Here is a 20,329-nt window from a genome sequence, read left to right as displayed (position 1 = left end):
TTCATAATGTGTACTGTCAGTAAAGCTGATCGCCCTCTTTCTCTTCTTTTTCAGAATTCCTAGGTTTGATGTATTTCATTTTCCAGATGAACATTAATATAATTTGTCAAATTTCAAAATAAGGATCATCTTATTTAGTATTTAATTGGGATTGAATGAATTGAATTGATCAGTTAACTTAGTGGCAGAATTTATATCTCCTTTGCCATGGAAGAACAAATGTCCCTTTGGATTTTAAAGTTCTCTTTAGATAAGTGTAGTACATTTCTTTTTATGTTGGTGTTTAGCTATTATTTTTATACATGAAATTTTGTTAATGTTTTAAACATAAACCAAAAATAGTCATTTTACCTTCCAGTATTTCTGTTGTTCAATCACTGTCATGTCTGACTCTTTGCCACCAATATTTCTAACTCTTACTTTTTTTTAATCGTAAAATTTCATTGATACAGTACTTCTAGGACACTAGTAATGATGCAATAGCCAAAGTAATCTTATTAAGATGGAAGTCAAACATATCATCCCTGTTTTCAGAACCCTTCAAAAGCTTTTCGGTGACTCAGAGTGGAAACCAAAGGCCCGTTGGACCATCCATCGGCTGCTGCCCCTGTGATTATGATGGTCACAACCGAGCTGCTCTCCTTTCACACACTCTGCTCCAGCTGTACTGCCCTGCCTGTTTCTCTCTTTCTGTAAAATGTTTATTTATTTACTTGGCTGCACTGGGTCTTAGTTGCAGCACCAGTATCTTTAGTTGTGGCGTGTGGGATTTAGTTCCCTGACCAGGCCCCCTGCAGTGGGAGCACAGAGTCTCTGCCACTGGACCACCAGAGAAGTCTCTCTTAAACACCAAATTAGGTTCTATCTTATGGCCTATGCACTTGCTCTTCCCTCTCCCAGAAAACCTCTTTTTCCAAATATCTTCTGCTCATTCCGTAGCTGCCTTTGCATAAATGTCACCTTTCTCTGAAGCCTTCACTAAAACACCTCGTTTAGAGCCCACTTCCAGCAGTTTCCAGTCTTTTTTCATTATCTTCTGTCTTTCCTACCCCACCATAGGACTTGATACTTACTGGTATCATCTCTTAATTACTTAATAATTATGTTTTTATAAATGAAACTCATATCCATATCCAATGCCGAAAGCCAAATATACTCAAGGCATTTTTGAAGAACAAGAAAATGGGGTTTAACTTACTCTACCAAATACCAAAATCTAAAGCTTTAGTAAGTAAGACATTGTGCTCTGGGCACAGAGTTAGAAAAGTAGGTCAATAAAACAGCTTAGAGAGCCCAGGAAAGGACCTTTCACTTACAGGATTTGCTGCAGAAGCGTCACACCAGAAAAGCAGGGGAGGACTGCCTTTGCAGTTAATAGTGCTGTAACAATTGAGTTTCCATATGGAGGAAAATTGTTAGACCCATATTTCACACGTAAAAATCAGTTTCAGGTAGATTATGGACTGAAAAAGTGAAAGACTAGGCCATCAAACTCTTAAAGATATTATTGAAGAATATTGCCTGCCAAGGAGCCTGCAGTGACTGTACTTTGGCCAACCTGGCTTCCTTACCAGATCGGGGAACTTTTGCTCCAGTTGGGACTAACAAAAGACAGCCCAGCTGAAGCTCAGAAGTTGGTTTCTTCATCATTGTCTTTGCTGCCACTGTAGCTGCTAAAGAAACCCGCTCTCCAGCGTCAAGGGAGAACTCTTCCTGTGCAATGGGGAAGGAGGTCCTTCGTAGCCCTTCAGCTGGGAGGACCCTGCAGGGCAGTATGAAGCCCTTCCTCTCTCAGTACCAAAGACTGCTCCATATAAACCCACCCCTGTGTGAAATCTCTCGAGTCCTAAGACGAGCAGAATGTTTGTAGCTCTTATAGGAATTAAAGGATTCATGACACTAAAATTACCCAAAAGACAGGGGAAGAAATCTGAATTTGAAGGTGTAAAGTCAGTGGTTAACTGTAGCACCTCTCCAATTGCTAAAAGATTTTTTTTAATTGTTTCTCCCTCTCAGACTCTTAAAAAGCATGCTGTTTGGTATCCAAGTGAAATGCTAGAGCCCTGAATCAAACTGCTAACGTTAGACAACTTGATGAAATTTACTTTCTGTGTGGAGCTCCAGACACCCACCAAAGTGATTGTACTTCAAAAACTGAAGCGGAAAGGCTAGCAATTATGCCATAATAAGTGTTCTTATTGATCCACATCAGTAGTACTTGGTATATTGTTAGATTTCTTAATTTTTGCCACTCTGAAGGATATATTCCACATGTCTAAGAGAGACAGCAGCCTTGTTTGAGCCACTGGGAGCAGTCCTGAAAAATATCTTTGGACAGAAAGGTGAAGGTGAAACAGTAGCTTGCCTACTGTATGTGGACAGTGAGAATAGGGAGGCCTGTTCAGGAGCCCTGGAAATGTCATAAGGCTGTCATGTTCTTTACCAATGCTCCCCGAGACTGATGGCAACTGTCGCTGGGATGCTTGTGTCTGTACTCTGCTTACCCTGTGTCCTCAATGTAATCGTCATCACGGGTGGGTCAGGAATGCTGTAGCCCTGTGTGACGCTAAAAGGGGACAAAGAAGGTGACCAAACACCCGTAAAGCCCTGCGATTCCGAAGCTGATCTCGTTCCTCCTCTGTTTGTGTTCAAAAGCATTGAGTTGGAGTTCACTCTGGAAGTGGCATCCAGGGAGAATGATTCCTTTAACTGACTTTTCTTGTCTAGTCAGATTTCACAGAGACCCTGTAACCCTTGTGTGACTCTTTATATATATAACCTTTGTGTAAACCCACTGAGACGCAGGCAGCTGGCTCTGACTGGAGGATTCTGGATCATCCCTGACGTTCTGGAACCCACAATGATCTGCATCACAAGCACCCACGAATGCTCCATAAGGCCTTGATTCAGTACAGTCCATCCAGCTTCTCCTCTGCTTTGTACTTGAAAAGATGCCAAGGCCGCAGAAACGCAGCGTTCATTCAGAAAGCACATCATGAGCATTTTGCAACGTGTTGTTACCCATCCAGCATTTTATAAATCATCTGAAAAGGCTGTGGTTCTCAGCCCCCAAAGAACATCTTTTATTTAGTCATCATGCAGGCCTAGGGAACAGTACATTCTTACTTACCTGACAGAGAAGGACATGTAGCAGAAATCAGATTATTGTGACTGAAAAAGAAACAATGAAAAGATCTCAGATATTGTTGAGAGAAAAGGAAAAGCCTGTAGGAAATAGCTAAGCCCTTAGCTGCTAGATACGACCAAGGAAGAACAAGAAGATATGATTAGAAAGAAGGGTCCTCCACAGTTTTTACCCTCAAATCCCTGTTCTCTATCAGTGAGAGAGACATGAAGGCAGAGTGACAGGTGTTACCTGGTCAATGTAACGTTTGGTCAGTGCCACCAAATAGATTATTATGAAAAAGGACTGTCAATGGTAGAAGGTGAAAAAGAGACTGAGTCCACAAAACCCCACCTTTACTATCAGGTCCTACCAGGAGAAATACATCCAGTTCATCCAGAAGGAGGAATGTAAATACTTAAAAGAAATGATAAATCATTGATGCCTGAAATCAAAGGAATAGACTCACAACCAAAGTTAAACCCAGCCCAAGGCTTAAATCCACATGGTAGAACAGATAAGAAGTTACCATTGTCTCATTTCTGAAAAATCTAATTTCTAAAATATTTTTGAATGAAAAAAATAATATCCTCATGATTTGAGGTTATAGACGAATTTCTTAAACCAAGGACAGAGAACCATAACTGTAAAAGAAAAGACTGTTAAATTCAGTTGTATCAAACGGAAGAGTTTATCTCTGTTAAAAAAAAAATAAGAATAAGGAATGAACAGGCAAGTCAAGAACTACAACATGACAAAGGGCTGGTATCTAGACTAAAAAGTACCTTCTACAAATCAATAATTTAAAAAGACAGTCTAATAGAAAAATGTGAGACTTAAATAAGATATTTTCAGAGGATGTATAGAAAATGTTCCCAAAACATAAAAAGACATAAAAACCTTAAGTCAGAGCCATAACGAAATACCTCCAGATAACAGGTTAGTCAATTACAATTATAATTACAAAGTTTGCCAGAACCAAATATGAGGATATATAACACTATGAACCCTAATGGTTGATGGTATGTGTGTATACTTAGTCCCTCAGTCATGTGTGACTCTTTGGTACCCTGTGGACTGTATCCTGACAGGTTCCTCTGTCCATGGAATTCTCCAGGCAAGAACACTGGAATGGGTTGCCATTCCCCTCTCCAGGGGATCTTACCAACCCAGGAATTGATCCTAGGTCTCCTGCACTGCAGATAGATTCTTTATCGTCTGAGCTATCAGGGAAGCCCATGTCTGATGGTAGGGGAGTACGCTGGTACAAGTTCTTTGGAAAACTATTTGGAACTACCTACTAACACTGCAGCTAACATGTGCAACCATATGTCCACATATTTCTACTTTGAGATGACATAGTCAACAGCAATACATGCACAATAGACATGTGTAAAAATATCAGCATATTTGTAGTAACAACCTAGATATCTATCTATAAAATCAATTGTGTTGTGTTCTTACAATGGAAAACTAGATAGCAACAATAATGAGCTATTTCTATATGCATCAACAAGGATGGATCTTATAAACAATATTGATTGAAGGAAGTAAAATAAAAACACTGCATGATTACACTTGTATCAAGTTCATTAACAGACAAAAATTGACTGTGATATTAAGAGATAGGTGTTAGTCTGCTCAAACTGCCTAACAAAATGTCATAGACTGGGTGACCTAAACAACTGAAATTTATTTTCTTAGTTCTGGAGTTTGGAAGCCCAATATCAGCATACCAACATGGTCAGTTTCTGGTGATACTTCTTCCTGGCCTATAGATGGCCATCTTCTCTCTGTGTGTTCTCCAGACCTCTTTTCTTTGTGCTCTTGGAAAGTGTCTGTCCTTTTAAGGACACTAATCTTATCCATGGCTTCGCAAGGAGCTCACTGGTAAAGAATCTGCCTGCCAGTGCAGGAGACAAACAGGTTCGATCCCTGGATCAGGAAGATCACCTTGAGAAGGAAATAGCAACCTGCTCCAGTATTCTTGCCTGGAAAATTCCGTGGACAGAGGAGTGTGGCAGGCTACAGTCCATGGGGTCACAAAGAGTCAGACATGACTGAGCAACTGAGCATGCATGCTTTATTGAAGTTGAATCAGTTGTTAACAATATATTTCATCCTGGGCTTCCCTGGTGACTCGGTGGTAAAGAATCAACCTGCTGATGCAGGAGACACAGGTTCAGTTCCTGGTCTGGGAAGATCCTACATGCTGTGGAGCATCTGAGAAGCCGGTGCTCTAGAGCCTGGGGAACCGCAGCTACTGAAACCCTAGTGCCCGTGCTCTGCAACAAGAGAAGCTGCCACAATGAGAAGCCTGTGCATCACAACTAGAGAGTAGCCCCCACTTGCCACAACTAGAGAAAAACCCATGCAATAAGAAGACTCAGCACAGCCCATATATATATATATATATATATACATATATGTATATACACACATATATGAGCCTGACAGACCACAGTCCATGGGGTTGTGCAGAGTCGGGCATAACTGAAGCGACGAAACAGCAGCAGCATATATACATATGGTCCTGTTAAAGATTATCTTTGGCTAGTAAGGTTACAGAATAGAGGAGCTTTTCAAAAGTGAACTATCTCCAAATATGAATAAAAGAAATTCTGACTAGAAATAGAGTATTTTTTGTAGTTTTAATCTCTTTGGGCATCATTAGTCAAATTGGTAATCCACTAAAATGGTAAATTCATTTCTACTTTCAGCAGTCTTTCAAAAGGAGTGGGAGTTGCTGTCATAATCAAAAACTTATGTATCTGATTTCCTCTTCATCCTGAAAATTAACCCCTTCAACTTGAGGGACATCCTTATATCCTACCCAGATTGGTTGAGGCCTGAGAGGGCAGTGGATGGTACTTCTCAGTCTGAATAGATCATTGCTGCTGCTGCTAAGTCGCTTCAGTCGTGTCCGGCTCTGCGTGACCCCACAGATGGCCTCCTACCAGGCTCCTCTGTCCCTGGGATTCTCCAGGCAAGAACACTGGAGTGAGTTGCCATTTCCTTCTCCAGTGCATGAAAGTGAAAAGTGAAAGTGAAGTCGCTCAGTTGTGCCCGACTCTTCACGACCCCATGGACTGCAGCCCACCAGACTCCTCCGTCCATGGGATTTTCCAGGCAAGAGTACTGGAGTGGGTTGCCATTGCCTTCTCTGGAATAGATCATTAGCCATATTCTAAAACCTAGTCATTTGTAGATACTATATAGAAGAAATGAGAAAGCAGTAACTTATCCCTTAGGAAAACTTCTCATCAAAATTTTTTTTTTCATTATAGGTAATTCGCTCCATTCTGCTGTTTCCAACAATTGAGCGAATGTCTGAGTCACCCAAAGGCAGGTTTGCCACACCTCTTTTGTGCTGGCTTCGATATGCTCTCTATGTTCCTTGCTACTTACTGCTTAAACCATGGCCTGAGAAAATCAAGTTCTTGGCGATCAGAATGGTCCTTCAAATGATGGACATACCAAGGGAATTTTTGTGTATGAATATGTTGGAACCATTCTGCCTTGGTAAGCACATTTTAAAATGTATATGTTTATTCTTATATCAGAAAGTGTTAAGAGAATAACCTCAGACAGTGGGTGAGTCTCAAACAAGGAATTATTTGTTATATTTTTCTCCCAAAAGTTTAAAACTTGAAACAAAATGAAAATAGTGAGGGATATTCTAAATGACAGAGAAGCCTCATCAGGCTTTAATTTTAAACCTTATCCTTCTGATTCTCTACTCTAGCTGCAGGACAATGAGAAAGAATTTTTCTTTATCTACTATATATGGAGTCCCTTATAGGAATCCACGGTGTTCCCTGTTAAGCTCAGTGTATAAACTGCAAAAATCAGCACAAGGAAACCAGGCCTAATATCCTCATAGAGTGAATAAACTATGATTTTGCTTTGCTCTTTAGAAGTTTTTGGAGAAATTTTAAAAAGTAATAAATAGTAGTCATGGTAGTATAACATTGGAGGCTTTAGTAATTATAGTTTCTGAATATGCCAGGGAATGTTTTTGGTACTTTACTTTTTGGCTTCAAATGATATTTTTAAATGTAATTTATCTTTTAGTTAGTACTAATTTATACTATATTTACAAATGATTTTAATAATAAAATTATGCTACCTCCATAGTCTATAAAATGGAGATATTAATATCCTGTACCTCAAAAGATTATTACAGGATTAAATGTGATAATTTATGCAAAGTGCCTATCTAGTATTTTATTTATAATAAGCCTCCAATAAATGGTATAGCAGCAGTTGCAGCAGCAAATAGCACTGTTCTAAGCTTTTACCTGTAGTCCTCAGAAGAACTAATGAAGTTCGGGTATTCCTGTCCCCATTTTACAGATGAAGATACTGAGGTTCAGAGAAGTTACAGTTTGCCTGAAGTCACACAACTAGTGGGTAGTGTTCAAATCCCAGCAGTATGCCACTGTGTCAGGCTTCCTTTACTGTAGCTGCTGCTGCTGTCTCTTTGCTCCAGTCAAGCATAAAAGCAGGACTACTGTCTAAAGTTTATGGTGCTCACTTACATTGATTCCCACAATTTCACGTGCATAGTGAGTTCAGAAACAAGTCACACCCCTGCCTTTATAGTTATACAGCCACAGATTATCCAGGACGTGTTTTCCTAAATAGCAAGAAGCAGTCATCACAAATACAAAGTTCAGCCTATTTGCTGTATTTATGGACTTCCCCCCACAACGTTCTACAAACACCTATTGTTTATTATAGGCTTAGCAAGGGAGAGGAAGAAGATAAGATAGGGAGAAGGGAAGCCAGGCTTGGAACAGTCATAAAAATCACCAAAGACTGAGGAGGACCTGCTGGTCCAGCCCCTTATTTTTCCCTCATAGAAGAGAAAGAAATAGCCTAGTAAGTGAAAATGGCATTGAGGGTGTAAGTCATACACCCTCAGTGAAATACCTAGAATTACCACTTTAAAATCTACATAAGGAGACATATTTTAAAAAAAACAAAAACACTATAAGTAAATCAAAATAGAATTCTAAAACATTCAGTAACACATAGACAGGCCAGAGAAAGAACATAGAAAAATAGAAAACAGATAGCTATCAGAAAACAAATAATAAAATGGCAAACAAGCTCTAACATTACCAATAGTTACATTAAAGCAAATGGTCAAAATACACCAATTAAAAGACAAAGATTGACAACATGAATTTAAAAACATAACCTGAGTATATGCAATCTTCAGAAAATGTAGTTAAAGCATAATCATATAGGTAGGTTGAAAATAACAGAATGGGAAAAAATATATCATGCAAATATTAATCAAAATGGACCAGGAATGATTATATTACTATCAGATAAAGTAGACTTCAGAGCAAAGAAAATTACCAGGAACAGAGAGGGATATTACATAATGATAATAGTAAAAGAGTTAATCTACTAAGGAGTCATAGTAATTCTAATATATGTATGTACAAACCAAGTGTACTGCAAAATATGTGAAGCAAAAACTGATACAACTGAAAGGATAATGGACAGTTATAGCTGGATACGTAAATATCCCTCTCAACAATCAGTAGAATGATAGGACAGAAAGTTAGCAAGGATATAGGTGAATTCAGCAACAGTATCAACCAACAGGATTTAATTTATAGAAAATGACAACTCACTCCAGTATTCTTGCCTGGGAAATCCCATGGGCAGGGGAGTCTGGTGGGCTACAGTCCATGAGGTTGCAACAAGTTGGACATGACTGACACAACTGAGCTGCTAGACATGCACACACATAGAACACTTCACAGAATTATAAATACCCTCTTGAAGATGTAGGCTCCATAAGTTGTGCTCAAGAGAAAGGAATCTTCCTTTCAGCTGCAGTGATTGACTCCTCCTGAGTCTTTGGGAGCCCTGAATGCAGGCATCAAGGAGCAAGACAGTTTGGGCATAGGACACGTTCCCCTCCATGACTCAAGGCAACCAGAGCCTTCCATCTGCATTGTTGCTTGGAGGAACTGTGGAATTTCTTTCCCATAGTACAGTTACAAGATGTGCAAAATAGACTGTAAACCAGACTAAACACTCAGCCACGTTGCTTCATCTCTGTTCCAAACAACCAACTTGCAAACAAACTTTTGGAGCACAGCCCTTGTATTTCTGACATCCTTTCCTTCTCTGATTTTCTGTTCTCGTCCTTCTATTGATAGATCTGGCTTTCTAACATCCAAGTAACCAATACTTTAGTAGTCTCTTTTTTTCCCTCATTACTCACCCCATCTATAATAACTTTGGGTAAAGAGAAAGAAGGCAAGAATTACCTGTGTTCTTTCTGCTTTGTGTTCTTGGTTTATTCTCTATAAGAAGGTTTAATCTTCTACTCATGACAGTAGGCTAATCCTTAACCAAGCGTCTCCATCATCTTAGCCAGCATCTTTTTACCTCTCCACTTTGGATACCAATTCACCCTTGCCTCTTCTCGCAATGGCTACCATAACATGTACCTTTACCCAGACTTGCCCTAGCCATCCCACTAGTGATTCCTGTTACCTTGCTTAGGACAAATGGAAGAAGGGCCCAGCTGAGGGAGGCTGATACTCTTAAGTCCCTGACCCTTGAAGATGATTAGTGTATTCCTCCTGAGCTTCTATCCCATGAATGGTGAAGGCTAATCAATATTTCAACCAGCCACTTGAGTTGATGGCATGATTTTCATTTTACACAAAGAGAGGGCTCATTGGGGGAAAGGAATACCAGATCTGAGATCATTCACAGTGGTGAAATCTATACTCTGCAGACCTCCCTCCTCCAGACCTACTTCTCTGTGGTTTGACTATCATCCAGACAATGACCTCCAGTATACCAGTCTGACCAGTTTACCCCCTAAAAGGAGGGCTTGCAGTGTTTGCACATTATGTAATGTCTGTGCTTCAGTAGAAATCTTACGGAAACAAACGGAGGAAGTTTGCCAGTCCAAGTGGTGGATAATAAATCCTGACCTATCTGGATAGAAACAGATTTTCTGTATCCTTTAGTTTATACACATATTTTTTTGTGGTAGTAAGGTCTGAAAAGTTCAAGGAACAAAACTATTCAGATATTTCAAATGCTGTTGTCCTTTTGGCAAAAATGGCAGTTCTTATAGGCTGAGAGTCTGTATTAGCCCTCTTTACCAGACTGAGTAAAACCTCCTTTCCTATCCAGCATTCAAGATAGAGTAGCCCTAATTCAGTTAGTGTGCTTCATAAACTTCACCATGTGTTCATCAATTCAATTTATGTAACTAGATTGTCTTGCATATTACTTTTAAAGAAAATTCATGGTTTTTTTTTCCTTTAATTCTGTAATAGTTGCTACTATGTATTTTCTTTATAATAGATGTTCTTCTGTTTCATGAGAAATAGACTTCTCACTGAGACAGCTAAATTGGATTTTCTGATCAAAGCTAAAAGCAAATATATTTTAGCTTAGCAGTATCACAGGTCAAGATAATTAACATTTAAAAATATTCTAGAGTCTTTTTGTTAGTTAGACCAAATTGATGTCTTAATTCCTTTCATTTACCTAATTAGAAAAACATAGTGCAGACAAAGGGCATTCCTGGTGGATTTCATTACCTTTGTTGCATGCGTTCTTGTAAGAGACTTTTGTAATCTTTCCTTTCCTTAATCAATATGGAAGTAACTTTTAAAAGCATGTACAGTTATATGAACTGAAAACTATTCAATGAACTGCTGACACATAAGCTTCACTAAAGAATCACAAATTTCTTCTCAGAATATTTTTGACTTAATCCCAGAATAATATTTTGAATAAGACAAAACCAGACTCACATGTTACCTAGTCTCTCATTTTTGTGTGTAACTTAGGAAAATCCATTAAAAGCCAACTTCAGCTTTAATTATTCATGGAAGTTTAGCCTTAAATTCAGCAGAGAAGGAAAAAAATTTTGTGTGTGTGTGGTCAGTATTAGGATTTAGGCAAAAGGTAATTAGATATGGTATTAGAATATCACCTCTGCTTTAGAATTAAATGACTCAGTGAAGGTTTTATTATTTTTTTTCTATAGAAGTTTATGTGTGTGTGTGTGTGTGTGTATTTAAATTATCTACCCCTCTAAAAAGTTGTATTATTTTTTAAAAATCATATGCCTTGAATTGTGTGTTTTACTTTGATGAACTCTGTTACATTGATAAGAGTATCTGTTTACAAATCAGATCAACAAATACCTGCCAACTTGGCTTCCCCATGTCAGTGTCTAGACTCTCTTGTGACATCAGCTCTTGCTCTCCCTCAAGGATGGCAGTAGGTTTTTCCTCCTGACCCTCCCCCCAAACCTTCCCCTAAAAAGAAAAACACCAGCTCAGTCCCTACTCATTTATTTTATTTAACAGCCCTTACTGACACTTGCCATGAACCAAGGACCTGGATAATCACTGGAGAGAATAAATGAAATATAGCTGTTGAGATATATATATATATAAAATCACCCTATTTTTACATTTACACCCTATATTTACATTTATATTTACATAGCATGGTAGAGTAAATCAGTGTGAGGAATTTTAATATATCACAGTTAAGACTGATATGAACACAGATGCAGGGCAGAAATAGTACCGAGAAAGGGAGAAACTAGTTCTACCTAGGTAAATAAGGGAGAAGACAAATGAATTCGGACTTGAAGATGACTTGGGAATTTTCCAGATGGACAAAATGGCATTAAGGTAGGTGATTAGGTTAATTAAACAGAAGGCAGCCTTCTGTTGTAGATCGTGTTTACTTGGAGAATTTAGTGATAGCGTTTAGCCTGTGACACGAATGTCCTATTGGTCTTCCGGTTTTAGCCCGCCTTCATTTCATTCCTTCGCCACTCCACTGTGAGTTGAAGTCCTGTAGTAATATTTAAACACTAAGAAGGTTTCAGAAGATGATGGTAGCAAATAAAATAGAACATTAGACTCAGTGAGGGTTTTTTACACCTGTATTTAGATTTGTTATGAAATGAAAGTAAGTAAGTACCATTCCTCTAAATCATTCTCTTCCCTTCATGTTTTGTTTCCATTACTGCTACTACTAGATATTTCCTTCACTGTGGTGCTTGAAACTCTGATTTCTGCTGGGTTTCCAGGAATGCTGTCGACAGTCATTGCCAGGAGAAATGTGTTTTCCCCTTAGGAAATTACACTTCTATCTGGTATTATTGTTTCTGACCACTGTGTTGTGTTACGAGCATTTCTGAGGGAAGAAAAGGATGGCTTCCTTGGAGCAGTTACTGGAAAGGAAACTTGTATTCTACTTTCTAAAAGCAAACAATGAAAAAGTGTACATAGATGGGAAATTACCTGGAAAAACAAAAATGAGAATAAAGGTGAAGTACATCCCCCAATGAAAATTTTGCTTTTTAGAAATATAAGATTCCTTACACGTTTTTTGAATTTTTATACATTTCACTAATTCAAGGATAACACTGCAGAAAAGTGCCTGAAACATAAAAATGTTTACCTCCATGAATGATCAGAAAGTAAACTCGCATGTAACTTCCACCCATCTGAAGAATCACCATTGCCTGGATATCACAAGCCTCTTTTATGCCCCCTGCATATCCCAAGTCCACTCCTGAGCTCATTCAGGTTGTCAGCAGAATCTAGTTCACTTGGCATTTTGATTGTAGTCCCTGTCTTCTTGCTGGTTGTCAGCAAGGGGTCCCTCTCAGCTCCTTGAGGTTAGTTTCATATCCTTCTCACATGGGCTCCATCTTCAAACCAACAGCAGTGAGTTTTGTCCTCTTAGGACTTTGAATCTGCGACTTTCTCTTCTGCTGCTAGCCAGAGGGAACTCAGATTTTGAAGGACTCGTGTGATTAGGTCAGGCCCACTGGGATAATCTCCCTTAAAGTCATCTCCACTTTATAACATAACCTAGTCATGGGAGCAATATGTCATCTTACTCACAGGTTTCACCCACACTCAGAGGGGATAGATTATAAAAGGGCAAGGATTGTTTATGTCATCTGAGAATTCTGCCTACCAGAGACCACCTGTTTTCTGCTGTTCTGAAATGGCACCTTTGTCAAGAATTAAATAACCATATATGTGTAGTCATTTCTGGAAGAATTTATTTAGAATCAATATTATTTCTTCTTTGAATGTCTTGTAGAATGGACCAACGAACTCATCTTGCCCTGGAGTTTTCTTTGTGGAGAGGCTTTTAAGTTACAAATTTAATTTCTTTAATAGATAGGAGAACTATTGAGGTTACCTATTGTCATGAATGCTTAGTCGCTCAGTCGTGTCTGACTCTTTGCAACCCCATGGACTGTAGCCAGCCAGGCTCCTCTGTCCATGGGATTTTTTTTCCAGGCAAGAATACTGGAGTGGGTTGCCATTTTCTCCTCCAAGGGATCTTGCCAACCCAGGGATCGAACCCATATCTCCCGCATTGCAGGTAGATTCTTAACTGCTGAGCCATCAGGGAAGCCCCTGTCTGTTGTCAAGTGAACTTCAAATTTGTGTCTGTGTACAGACTGTTTCATCTGAGTTTTTAAATTTCATGGCAAAGTCTACAAAATTACCCTAATTATCATTACTTTGCCAGCAAAGGTCCATCTAGTCAAGGCTATGGTTTTTCCAGTAGTCATATTTGGATGTGAGAGTTGGACTATAAAGATAGCTGAGTGCAGAATTGATGCTTTTGAACTGTGGTATTGGTGAAGACTCTTGAGAGTCCCTTGGACTGCAAGGAGATCCAACCAGTCAATCCTAAAGGAGAATAGTCCTCAGTGTTCATTGAAAGGACTAATGTTGAAGCTGAAACTCCAAAACTTCAGCCATCTGCTGCGAAGAGCTGACTCATTGAAAAGACCCTGATGCTGGGAAAGATTGAGGGCAGGAGGAGAACGGGATGACAGAGGATGAAATGGTTGGATGGCATCACCAACTCTGGGAGTTAGTGATGGACAGGGAGGCCTGGCGTGCTGTGGTCCATGGGGTTGCAAAGAGTTGGACATAACTGAGCGACTGAACTGAACTGATCCTTTTGATGTCTGTAGTATCTGAAGGGTTATCATTTCTCATTCCTGATATAGGTAATGTTTTATGTATTCTCACATTTTTTTTCTGAACAGTCTGGCTATAGAGATTTATCAGTTTTATTGAACTTGTTTTTAGTTTCATTTAGTTTCTCATTTGTTTTTCTGGTCTCAATTTGATTAATTTCTGCTGTGAACTTTATTATTACTTTATTCTGCCTACTGACTGGAGTCAGACCAACTATCTTTTATATCAATATACACAAGTATGTTAAGTCCTATATTTAAGAGAGAGAGACTTTAAACTGTGTTTTTAAAAAGATCCATTTATGATTTCAAGAGACATACTTAAAATGACAAAAGAGTAAAAATAAAAGACAAATAGGAGGATGATGCCAAAAAGAAAGCAAACTAACAGTAATAACACCAACCAAAGTGGAATTCAAGGCACAGAGAATCAAATGAAAAATTGTGTAGCAGTACCAGAAAGTCTTTACCACTGAGCTACCAGGGAAGCCCACAAATTTGGATTACCGTTGGCTTTCTTCCTCTTTTCCAGATATTTGTCATCTTGAAAATGGGAGTCACTCTACCTATTTTGCATATAATAGGTATAATAGGACTGACCTTCATTAACAACTAACTCTTCAAGATCATTTAAACCTATTTTAAAACAGACATTCTTTATAGTTGTATCCTTTCTAAAAAAAGGTTACCAAGATGTTTTAGTGTTTGCAACTGTGTGTGGTTTCCCTGGTATGCATGATTTAGCTGTTAAAATATGTGGTTCTAATCCTTAAGTCATAAAAATACCTTGATCAGGTACAGTGATACACATCTGCTGTGATATCTGACATTAGGCCATCATACAGCTAAATGTTGCTGCTGAGAAAGCCAAGTGAAGGTAAGAGAGAGCCTTACATAGGGCATGCCCTTGTTTCCAGAGTCAGTGCATGTCACTGACTCACGCCTCTCTTGGCCTCACTGATATCTTCCATCACATAGCACTTGCCAAAAGAAAAGGGTGAAACAGGAATTGACTACAATTAATTTGACATTTGTGTTTGTTCTATATATTCTAAATGTTTGTCTTTTTTTTTTTTTTTAATGTAGTTAACGCTGCCTACCTTGGGAGCCAAGAAATGAGGGAGGTAGTGAAGAGAGATGACGAAACCATCAAAGAACATTTACCTAAGGTAATCACTTTAGTGCGGCAGTACTTACTGTGGATGAAAGGCTAGAGTTGGTTAGAATTTATAAGACCTCAAGAGTTTGTAAATTTCAGATCATGTTCTAGTTAACGTTAATGTAGTCCTTGAAAGTTGCATAGAAAGTAAGTAAAGCTGACTGCATAGTTACTTAAATATGTTTTACCACCTGTTTTTGTTGGGTTTATTTTTAGAATTAATACTTTTCTCTAGAGCTCTGTACTGAAAAGACTCACAATAATATTTATGGGAAAAAAAAGTTATTTTAAAATATAAGTGAAACATTGGAAAAGAACTGACATTCCTGTGATCTGATGACTCGGTGAGCCCGTCTTTCTTATTCTCCAATGCACTAGTGTAGGAATGCCCAGTTCTGACATCAAGACCAGTTTTCTATATAAGCAGGTGCAGAAAGGGAACGATTGAAATAGTTAGCACTTTTAAGTTGCTGCTGTAAGTGATAAAACCTTAATACAAGCGTATTTGGAAGTACCAGTTTCTGAAACTGTGAGGGGCCATGGTTTAGGATGTGTCAAGCACCCTAGAATTTAGGTGGCCCTGGTACTCCCATGGCAGCGTTTACCTGTCTGTCCATTCTGAATAGGATAGAGTTGTGCCATCTAACATGGTAGCCACTAGCCACATGGGGTTTATTCGTGGCTCCTCTGAATTGACCTGTGCCATAAGTATAAAATACACATTGGATTTTAGAAACTTAGTACCAAAAAAAAAAGTAAAATATTTCATTAACATTTATGTATTAAGTACATGTTGAAAATGGTAATATTTTAGATACATTGGGTTAAATAATATATTGGATTGGCCAAAAATTTTGTTCAGATTTTTCCATGTGATGTCACAGAAAAAGCCAAATGAACATTTTGGCTAATCCAATATATTATTAAAAGTAATTTCATCCATTCCTTTATATGATACTTTTAAAAATGTAGTTATTAGAAAATACACTAAACATTTTTTTTTTAATATAGTTAACGAGTTTTTTTGGTAATTACCTGCGTGCCTTTGTATTTCTGTTGGACTGTGCTAATATAGAACTTTGTAGTCAGTGCTGAACTGTGACATCTGCTGGATGCAATGAAATGAGCCCCACTGAGTGACCAACTCTTACAGGGCCCAGGAACCTACAGTCTGCAAGTAAAATCTTAGATACCCTGCTGTGTTTAGAATCTTTGAGACATTTGACTTAAACTTGCCTACAGTTAATTCATATTTCTATAACCTCACAATAAAGTTATCTCAAAGCAAGAAATGTGTATGTTCTTAAAAAATATTTTTAGAATATTGATCTATCATAGCTTCACCCAGAAAGGACTTTTGAAAGTGCCAGTCTGTTTGTCTTATGACCACAGTGGTCATCATATTTCTAAAATAGCAGTTGGCTGGAGATTGAAATTTTGAACACAGAGAATACCCTCACTAGCTGAGTGGGGAGGTTGGGGCCTCATAGGGACCCACTTTCCAGGGCTTGCAACTGTTTCAGTCCCTGATGTCTGTGAAAATGCAAGAAAAACAGTATTTTATTTTTTAGTTAAATTACAAGTAAATGTGTTTCAAAGCCTCATTTAAGTTCGCAAGGCTGGAAGTTGATAAAAACAGCTCAATTCCCAGTTAAGAAGATTGGCAGATGCTCATTTGACACTTGCCGAGTGACTAGACCCATCATGTGTCATATTCTGTCTTACCACCTGTGGAAGCCAGCTGCTGCGAAGTATTCATCATGCCTGGATTCTGTTTGTATGTTGTGCTCAGAGAGAGGTCAAAGGAAGGTGCTAACTTATTCCTGTCCCAAGTTAAATCCATATGCAAGTGTAATCATTCCCAGATAGAGGGCAGCTCATGGTAACGGTGTCGGGACTGTACTTTGCAGAAACTTTTGTGGGAGAAATATGGAGGTATATGGTAGATGGCAGGCATTTCAAGGTTAATGTTAACACACAGTCACAGGGCTAAACCTTTCCAGCTAGAGGGAATGGTTTTATTTTGTTTTTAAGATAGCATTGAATGTATTCATGAAACTTGGGAAAGCAAGGCACGTTTAGTTTAATGATGCAAAACTACCCGCAGTTAATTGACTACCCTCGCTCCTAGCCACATTTGAATTCTCCCCCAGAATAATACAGTTCCAATTGCTAAGTGAAACAAGGTATAAAAAGACAGGAAGTTTATTGCAATTTTTTGTTTCTGTAATGAAAAAAAAAAGGAAACATGCTGTAATTTAATATTGGTAAAAAGTTGAATCAACATATGTCCCAGTCTACTTGAGAAAGTAAAGAAACAAAAGGGCACACGGTTCTAGCAAAATAGTGGGCGTTTCCCCATGCCTTCCAAATCAGTTCCCAAGACTAGACATATCCCTATTTTATTTTTTTTAATGTTTATTTATTTATTTGGCTGCATCAGATCTTAGTTGCAACACTTGGCAGGATCCTTCATTGCAACATGTAGACTCTGTTAGTTATGGCATATGGGCTTTAGTTGCTCCATGGCATGTGGGATCTTAGTTACCTGACCAAGCGTCAAACCTGCATCCCCTGCATTGCAAGGTGGATTCCTAAGTGCTGAACCACCAGGGAAGTCCCCATATCCCTGTTTTAGGTAATTGTACAGATACTCTGTCCCATCTCAGCCCAAACATAAGCATTCAGAAACGTCTTTCCTGTTCAGGACTGCACATTGTGAGGATGTTTTGAGCCACACATTTTGTTGCAAAAATCATTCAATGTATCTGTTATTCAATTTTAAAACGGTTCTGGAAAATGTATCTTTGTGCCATCCAGGCAGGAAGCCACAGTCCTCTAAAAACAGTCACTCTACTGCCTCATGTGGATGGCCTTTGGATTCTTTCTCCTCTAGAACACTGCCATAATCAGCAGGCTTTGGATCTAAATTCAAACTTTTTACCACTGCATTTCCATGTGAAGAGAACTTTTTAATCTTCTTGAAGCTAATGGGCCTTTTTAACTCTGAAAGTCTCCAGAGCTGACTGTCTTCCTACTTTACAAGGTCTGGACACTTTCCACCCAGAGTCAGCAGCCTTCAGCACTACATACGATTGTTTCCTTTTCCTGAAGCAAAGATATCAGACTCAGTTGTCTCCAAAAGAGTGGAGCAGGGCCTGTGGCATCATAGGTTGTGTTCTTTCCTCACCTGACTAAACTCTACCTGCCCTTTAGGACTTGGCTCCACTGTCATCTTTAAGAGGCCTTCCCCAGCCCCAAGTTTTGCTTAGAAGTCCCTCCCCTCAGTGCCCCTGGCTCCATATGTAGAGTTATAACATCAAATTTCTTACATGGGATTTTTATGTTCCCACCCCCACACTCCTTGGAGGTTTTTCTCATCTCGGTTCCATGTGGCCTAGCACAGTGCATCATGTTTGGTGGACAATCAGTTAATGTAGACTAGATGGATGGACAGTAAAGCTGTGAGAGTATAGATTCTAAGCCTTGTTTGTGCCACGGATCTCTCTGACTGTGTCATGGATAGACTCCTCAGAATAATATTTTTTTAAGTACATGAAGTATATTTTTTACCACAAAAAGTTATATTGAAGTATCACTATCCAAATACATTAAAAGCATATTTGTGATGTATATTATATGCATCTTTTCTAACAAAATAAATGAGATATGCCATCAGTCAGAATTACTGTTGTAAATTTGTACTGATGTGCATAAAAACATTTAGTTTAGCTACAACCAGGGTACTGTAATTTGAAGATTTAAGTAATTTTATAGATGACAAACAATAGATATTTCTAATCCTTCTGAAATCATGGTTAGAGGTTAGCAAAAAAGGATGCATTCTTTTTCCTATCCAAGTTCACATTACCCTCTCCCTACAACTGCCACTGCATCTAACCATGAATGTGTGTGGACCTGTGGACCTCAGGTGAAGAAGCTTTGCTTTGAGGCCTTGGAGAAGGTTAGGCAACGTGGTGTTAACTCTGGCTTGGGCACTGGCCTGAAAATAGGAAGCCATGATGTGCTACACTAAAGAGACTATTTTGAGTTGTTGGGGAGTTGAAGGGTTTAAGAAGGAGGGTAATAATCAAGGTGATGTTCAAGAGGTTTGACAACCATATCCCTTAACCACTGACCCATCAGAACATACACCATCTGTGAACAAACAGTTAGTTCAGAGGTACCGGTTCATATCAGTTAGCCCAAGGAATGTGGCTACATTAACCAGTGAGGGGAATTATTTGGGAAAATGCATATCAGAATGTTGGAAAAGAATGAAATTTGAGGTGGGAAAATTGTTTAGAAGACTTTTATAAGAACTAAGGCAAGGGAGTTGGGGGTAAAGAGGGGGTTAGAATTTGGAAAGATCCAGGAAGTAGAATCAAAGACACTTAGCACTCATAGTTCATGAAAGCATGGAGACGGAGTAAGATTATTTTTCTGCATTTGGATTTTGTAACGAGATAGGGAATATGGGAGGAGAAGTGCCAGCAAGTTGCAGGAGCTGGTTGAGAAAGTAGTTCCTTCCGGTCCTTTTGTTTGATATACCTGTGGGACATCCGGGGGACATGTGTCTGGCAGGTAGCTGGATATATGTGGATAGGAAGCCTAGAAGAGGAATCTGGACTGAACTTTGGGAATGATAAGGATATTTTTGGAGTCATGAGCATGGGTAATAGTAACCCAAGGAAGTACGTAGAATGAGGAGAAAAGACATATAAAGGCTCATCCTTGGGGAACACAGCTAAAAAACTGGGAGGAAGAGAGGAGCTAATGACTAAGACGGGAGTGGAGGGGGGCAGGGACTGAGAGCCAGGATGGAGTAAACCAAAGCAAGAGCATCAACTGTACATTTTCGCCACCCCAGTCCCAATCCTTCTGGGAGCCCCCAGGGTATGCTCTGCATTATGAGGCACCTGGCGTCTGAGGCAAACAGGAGGTCAGCGTTCCCTCGCTCTGTCATTGTTCTCAACTACAAGGGGATGTATGTCTCGTTCACAGAAAAGTGAAT

At 39.0% G+C, this 20,329-nt stretch overlaps 1 protein-coding gene across 7 annotated transcripts in view; it reads left to right on the top strand.

Annotated features, from left to right (window-relative positions):
- The window catches only part of LDAH (lipid droplet associated hydrolase), an 88,504-nt gene that overhangs the window by 56,310 nt on the left and 11,865 nt on the right, over positions 1–20,329 (top strand). For 4 of the 7 annotated variants that reach the window (XM_086325690.1, XM_086325691.1, XM_086325692.1 and 1 more), the window contains 2 exons: positions 6,412–6,646; positions 15,243–15,325. In XM_086325690.1, coding sequence (XP_086181816.1) covers positions 6,412–6,646; positions 15,243–15,325 — 318 coding nt within the window. The remainder of the gene's footprint in view (positions 1–6,411; positions 6,647–15,242; positions 15,326–20,329) is intronic. The other 3 variants (XR_015136444.1, XM_086325693.1, XM_086325694.1) reach the window with 1 other exon arrangement.

Source organism: Bos grunniens, chromosome 11 (assembly GCF_055505025.1).
Source record: "Bos grunniens cultivar Pamir isolate PY7600 chromosome 11, Bosgru_T2T1.0, whole genome shotgun sequence".
In the NCBI taxonomy this organism is placed as follows: domain Eukaryota; kingdom Metazoa; phylum Chordata; class Mammalia; order Artiodactyla; family Bovidae; genus Bos; species Bos grunniens.
Note: the sequence above shows the minus strand (reverse complement) of the source record. Positions and strands in the feature narration are given on the sequence as shown.